The sequence below is a fragment of the Brachionichthys hirsutus genome, chromosome 13, assembly GCF_040956055.1.
Source record: "Brachionichthys hirsutus isolate HB-005 chromosome 13, CSIRO-AGI_Bhir_v1, whole genome shotgun sequence".
NCBI classification, from domain to species: domain Eukaryota; kingdom Metazoa; phylum Chordata; class Actinopteri; order Lophiiformes; family Brachionichthyidae; genus Brachionichthys; species Brachionichthys hirsutus.
Genome location: NC_090909.1, coordinates 9,477,218 through 9,484,333, shown reverse-complemented (window position 1 = coordinate 9,484,333; position 7,116 = coordinate 9,477,218). Strand labels below are relative to the sequence as shown.

Here is a 7,116-nt window from a genome sequence, read left to right as displayed (position 1 = left end):
AGGAGACGCGCACCGGCCAGTCGGCGTCTGGCGCTCCGCGTTCGGACGCGCAGCTGCACCGGATACTTGAGACGGAACCGGGGAAGGTCAGACGAGACTCAACGCTGGGATCTCAGAGAGATGGGAGGCTTTGGATGGACTCCGACGCGGTGATAGTTCGGATATGGAGACACAAATGAAAAGACAATTCATCTCAAGCGTCATTCTCACCTGGCTCTGAGGCGCCGCGGAGGATGACACCTGCGCCCCGCCCGGCGAGGACCGACGCGCCGTTCCACAGGTCAAAACTCCTGCAGGAGTGACTTTCCGCTTTTAATTCTGCAGAAATAGCGCATTTATTGCGCTCCTTTATTTTAGTCGCGCCACGGCGGACTGCGGCGAGACGCGCGGACGTCTCTCTCACACAGGTGAGTCCCGGCGAGATGGAATGTTAAAGGGTTAAAGTATTTTTCTGATGCATTTGTTATGTTTTTAAAGTAAATTAATCACTCGTATGAAACTATGTTTTAATACTTTGGTTAGATATTAGGGATTACTGAAGATGTTCTTGGGTCGTGCAGCATTAGCGGTCAGTGCTGTTTATAATATTCACTCATAACTTTATTCTCATGGTTGCAGATTGTTTTACATCAATATGAAGCCTGGATTATTTAAAGCATTGATCCTTCTCTCATTCAGAATTGAATATCAACCTATAGTTGGGCTATAATGGCATGAACTGCACAGCATGAGTCGCAGAGTTTGATGTCAGCAGGGTGCGCCTTGCATTACGAGGTCCATGTTTGAAGTCCCATTAGGATCCCCTCCTGTGTTCTGTTAGCATTGCAGGTAATGTTTCTACGGTCCTCTAAACTGCGTCTGCTGCTCAGCTCACCTCGCTCCTCTCGTCTCTCCGTGCAGTTTCCCCCCTGAGAGTTGACATCTCCAGGACGTCGTCACATAAAGGAGCGCTTTGGCCCCCCGCCTCTCCGGTAGAAGCAAGGCAGTGCAATCTCTGGAGCGCCGACTCGCCATGGGCACTGTGCTATCGCTGTCTCCCGGCTCTCGGAAATCAGGCTACTATGACAACAGGCCAGGCTCGCTCAGCGACTACCCGAGTCTCAGCAGCCGCTCGCTTAACAGCCAGAAAGACCGCGGGCTGAAGAGGGGTCAGTCCATCTTCCTCCCGGCGCTCACCTGGAAACGACTGGTGGCCTCTACGAAGAAGAAAGGCAACTCCAAGAAAGCTCCCTGTGGTCCCGCGGTCCTCAACAACAACAACAGCATCAACATCTACCAGCAGGATCCCGTGCTGCATCTTAACCGGGAGAATGCCAAGAAGTCGCTGTCATGTGCCAACCTGTCCAGCTACGAGGGCCCGACAGGACTGGGCATGGGGTTCGGCTATGGCCTGGGCTTGGGCCAGGGTCTTGGCTGTGGCTACGGCAAGCCGCAGCAGCTGTCCTCCGTGAGAACGATTCCCCAGGTGACGGTGACGACGTCCCCGAAGCGGGTGGTTGTCCAGGCCTCCACTAGCGAGCTCCTGCGCTGCTTGGGGGAGTTCTTGTGCTGCCGCTGCTACCGCCTGAAGCGCCTGTCTCCGGCCGACCCGGTGCTCTGGCTGCGGGCCGTGGACCGCTCGCTGCTGCTGCAGGGCTGGCAGGATCAGGCCTTCGTCACGCCGGCCAACGTGGTCTTCGTCTACATGCTGTGCCGAGAAGTCGTGGACGGCGACCTGGTGGCGTCGGAGCATGAGCTGCAAGCCGTCCTGCTCACCTGTCTCTACCTCTCCTACTCCTACATGGGAAACGAGATCTCCTACCCGCTGAAGCCCTTCTTGGTCGAGGCCGGTAAGGAGGCCTTCTGGGACCGTTGCCTCGCCATTATTGACGCCACCAGCGCCAAGATGCTCCGTATCAATGCAGACCCGCATTTTTTCACGCAAGTATTCGCTGAACTGAAGCGTGAAGGCAGCTGTGCCCCCCCCCAGGACTATAGTCGCCTGCTGGATCGGTGAGAGGAGGGTGGAGCACCCATGGAGCCTTTTTGTACACTCATGCACACAAAGATTTGTCTCCGATTCCCTTTCCCTTATTCCTGCAGGAGTGTTGGAGGCCGGTCGTTGCTAACTTCTAATCGTTCCTTCTGTATTTGTGGACATTTCCGATTCCATCCACTGGGCTAAGGGTTTTTGACTCACAGAGGGTCATCGTTGTTTCTTTATCTGACCGTACTTGAATTGAGGCACCATTTGGTCCGCCTGTCCCATCTGAACCTATGTGGTCTCAGCTGCCACCTGGAACCGCACAGCCGGGATCGACCTCCTACGTGAGTGCGATCCGTCAGCGAGCGCGGTACGAGACGATGCCGCCGCCACACAAACGAGGCCATCGATGGTTTCCCCTGGTTGCATTCCAGACGTCGGTGTGCAGAATAAGAAGCGGCGCAGACGATTGTAATCCACCTCAGCCGAGTGTTCTTTTCCAGAACTATACAGGGAGACGTCCTGACTGTCGGCTGAAGCCCAACGTGAGCCAGACTGATGGGACCAGCCGAGAGATCCTGCTGAGCGCTGCGTAATCATGAAAGCTAAACGGACGGGCAGTGTTTACCGGAGCCTTTTGAGTCGTCTGGCCTGGGGGGGGGGGGGGGGGGGGTTGCTATTTCTTTCCCTCTTGCCCACTCAATCCTGCTAGCAGAGAGATTTCTCCCGGGATTGACGTGCTCTGTGTGAGCGCGTGCGCACGGCTGTGCGTGTGCACGGCCGTGAGGAGGGATTGTCCAGCAGACAGCAGCCAGGCTCATCAGCTGTTTACGGCATCCTTTGTTCTCTGCTTGTTGATGGGGGCGCCCACAGCCGTGGTATTAATGAGATTAGCAGATTACAGGAGCCCCTCCCCTCTGCCCCCCCCCCACCTCCTGGTTCACTCAGGAGTCCTGTGGAGCTAATCCAGACCAGGCTCCATCCGCCTGGACCGTAAAACGCACATATTTGTACACAAACGCATGGAGGGCTAAATGCCTTGACGTGTGCTGTGTCCCCCCTCCCCATCCCCAGTGCACAAGTAAATCGCCGTGAGACACACGTGTGCAGCTCAGGGTTAATTTTCAAGGGGGGGGGGTAAAGCTTTCTGAGAGAGGAATGGCACACGAGCCGGGTTGGGGTTGAAGGTTTTTGTTGTTGTCGCTCCTGAATTTGCCCCATTCTCTCAGAAATCTGCACATCCTCACCTGCCATCAAAAGGTCTGCTTTCTCTCATGCCACTCTGGTTCACATCCCCTTCCTGGCTAATCCAGCCCTAATCCTCCCACCCAATCAGATAGAGCGAGGGAGTGAGGGATGAGAACACGGAGAAATAAGTAAACGGTTCAGAATCCGGTGAGGTCTGGTGTCACACGTCTCGTGCCGTTGTTCGTCCCTCAGAGGCCCAAAGCTCAGCCCTGCTCCTGCTTCAGTTCACCCAAGGCTCACTGAAGTCAAGCCGGCCTCCCTGCTGACAGGGGGCGGGGTCTCACATGAGCTCGCACCGGTCAACCGGAGAGCAGCGAGGCACCACGTTCTCCCTTTTCTGCAGCTTTGACTGGCTGCCAGCCATTTTGGGCTGGTTGTTGCAGCGCAGCTCTCTCTGGTCCCAGCTTTGACAAGGACACTTGTTGTCTTGACTCTTGCCCCCTCCCTCTTTGCCTCGCTTCCCCCCCTTTGTCCCTCATTCACACACACACACACACACACACACACACACTCAGCTGTTGTTCCCTGACTGTTTCATTAGATTTGACACCCCACACCCGGCAGCCAATGTCAAGACGAGGAAGGGCAGAATGGAACGGTTTGTTGGCATCGGGTCGGTTGTGTTTGCACGAATGTGGGTCAAATTTAAGGGCAGCATCTGCTTCCACTGAGCATCTCCTGGAAGTTAATTGAATCGGGAGACGCAGTGCAGCATGTTCAGATCCTGCTGATATTAAGTCTTGGCCTGACATTGGAGATAAAGAAGGAACAATTTGCTTGAAATCTTCTGTTAGCAGCATGTTGTGTGCTCCTTCATGGCACGGGAACCACGGTGATTTAAGCCGAATTGAGCTTTATCAAAACGTAATGTGCATGACATCATTTGGTGGACACCCGTCCCTTCTTTCAGGGCTTCTTTCCCAACCCTTTTTTGCTGAGCTGGCTCCTGCAGCTGTTCCTCCAATTACGTCGTGGTTTCCCAGCTAATGAACTCATCTCAGCTGCAGCTTTAATTCTCCGCAGCCAATCAAACCCCTCGGCGGTCCTGAGCTCTCTGACTGGTGGCAAGCAGACAGGATTTCTGTGACAGCTCTGTGGACAGTTTAGGACTTTCTCTGTGGATGGGACTTTCACCCGGGACGGTGCAGATGGGGCTAAGGGCGGCTCTGATTTGGAGACTTTGTGTGAACAGTGTAATAAAAGATTTAACAGACACGTCTAGTGCTCTGTTACATTTTTCTTATTGTCATTAAGTACCACCATAGATAAGTACTCCCATGCCCTACTGGCATACATCTTCAAAAACAAAACGTATGTGTACTTTTTTTTATGCAGCTGAGCTGCAGTTTTTTAGAGAATATTACTCAAAGAGGAGTAAAAAGTTAATTTGTGTGAGAAATATTTCAGGAGAACGTGAGCAGCGAAAGGCCGCATGTAAAATTGAGGAAATGATAGCCTTTATTATGGTGAAGCAGAATGTTATCCAGTGCAACAACGTGGCTCGACGATGTGATATTCATAGCGTTGGGACAAAAACAGAGTCCTATGGTGCACCAAGATAACAATAGTCATGAATCAATTGTGTTCTTCTGTTGACAATAAGAAAAATGTAGCATATATCACAAGACTTATTCTGAATCGCCACAGCTCTGTGAGTTGTGCTACTTCAGGATGCTGCTGCTGTCGACTGTGGTTGGTGGGAGATTCTAACGCCACACCTCAGCCCGATGATGTAAATATGGGAGCGTTCAGAATGAAGAAAGAGCATAAAGAAATAGTCTTGATGTGTTCGTAGCCGGGTAGTTTAGATTCTAGTTTTATTTATTTTTTAACATTTGCTTTAGTTTTATTTTTATAGGTGCTGATCTAAATGAAAGGTTGTGACTTTTAGTAACTTAAAACTGGATCTCCTTCCTGCTGGATGCCAGCAGTGGGACATTATCACACGACTGCAGATGTACAGTATTTATCCTCATGGTGGTGCGTTCATGTTTAGAGACACTAGACAAAGACAAATAATCAAATCTCATTTTCTCCAGTCTGATTTGAATGAACTGTGGCAGAATCCTCACTTAACATCCCGTTACTTCAAGATGTTTTCTTTTTTTTTTTTTTTTTTGGAACGATGAACTCACGCCGGGCTGTTCGTCAAGTCGCCAATTTAGATGCGGTCATAATGAATCGCTGTTACGACAAGAATCCCCCCGCCCCCTCAGATTCACACAGAATACAGTAGAAACGATCACGTTTGCGGCTATCAATGGCGGTTCTCATCAAAGCTTCACAAGAGCAGCCATTGTACGGTGCAGCGTTTGTCTCAGGCAGCTCCAGCTCCGCCCGAGTCCTCGGCGTGTGAGCTTTGTGTCTCCATCATGCCAGCATCACATCCAGGACAGCATGCTGGACAGATGTCAAGAGAGACGGAAATATGTAAGTTCAACCCCTCCCCTAGGTCTCCTGGCGTTACCATAGTTACCCTCCTCAGCCATCACCGAAATGAAGCAGCACATCACCTCGGGTGACTTTTGTAAAGCCACTAAAATTTGTGTGGAGCTAAATGTGAAATACCATCGATGCGGAAAATCCTTGAAGAAAAATGTGAGTTTCTTTTTTTTGTGTGTCTTTTGTTTGTTGTCCTTTTTCATGATGATGATATTTGCTCTGTTGATTATTTAATAAAGTGTCTGCACATCTGATTTCTCTTTTCACACTTTTACATATGCAAACACTCACACACACTTGACTAACGCTGCCCTTTGCGATCGCCCCAGCACACGTGATAAACTGCCCTGCTGCAGCTAACATAAGACTGGCAGTAAATTCACGTCGGACATAAAGCAACTTAATGCACAAGCACACAATGCACACAGATGGCCTTTGGGCTTCCTGTTGGGTGGGGGCGGGGGGTGTCATGTCTCTGCAGTCAATCACCACCCTCTATGTTCCGACCACAGGTGGAAATACAGCGAGGCAGCAAGTTAGCAACAGTCTCCTCTCCATATGTCATGGAACTTTACAGAGTTAAAACCTGAAACACACAAGTCCTTCCGTGAGTTATCGCCGATGTGCACTCTTTACATGTGTGCACGTAAACAGCGGTGGATTTCCACAACAGTCTTACAGGTTTTTTCTCACTTGCAATCTGGTTTTGAAAATCCTTCTCTTACAGCGGTGGAGTGTAAAGTAACTAGAAGTAACTAGATACATTTACTGTACTTGAGTACAATTTAGAGGTAGTGGATTACAGTTGAATATTTCCATTGGACAGAACATAAGTCAGCTAATAAATTATGATGCGTATTTTATTCGGCAATCTGTAAAGTAACTATAATTAGCTCCACCTATAGCAGCATTAATATTTACTGCATGATGCTTAATTATAAACCAGAGATTTATTTGGCCTCCCATTCTACGTCATACTCTATTATATATATATATATATATATATATATATATATATATTTGGGTGTTTTTATACCTGTCTTATTACTGCTATTACTTAACAATCTGGTGCTTCTTCTGAACATTTTATTGCTTTCAATGCAATTTATGCTGAAGACAACAATGAGAAGTACCAGCATCACTGGTCTGATATTTTAGGGGATTCTCTATGATTAGTCGGTTTCTATCTGACAGCTCGATGCTGTCAATCTTCTCACATGACTTTCAACAATATGGTTTTCAGTTTTTTTCCAATAAGAAAGAAGATTAGATTTTTGCCCCAATGGATGAGTTTGCTTTATATAAAAGTTCAATGTTGAGCGAATCAGTTGAGTTTCTCTGCCTATAACAATTGAGATAAACTTTAAAATACAAAACGTGCAATAAAATATTTTACATTTTTGATGCATTCATTTATTTCACCCTAAAAGTGGCACAACTGGGATTTATTCATATTTATTTAC

The 7,116-nt window shown here is 48.9% G+C and overlaps 1 protein-coding gene across 1 annotated transcript; it reads left to right on the top strand.

Moving 5' to 3' along the window:
* The first annotated feature begins 1,012 nt into the window (after positions 1-1,012).
* Positions 1,013-1,996, top strand: si:dkeyp-92c9.2 (uncharacterized protein LOC571482 homolog). The gene has a single exon (XM_068747385.1). The coding sequence runs from the start codon at positions 1,013-1,015 to the stop codon at positions 1,994-1,996; it is 984 nt and encodes a 327-aa protein (XP_068603486.1).
* Positions 1,997-7,116: the final 5,120 nt, after the last annotated feature.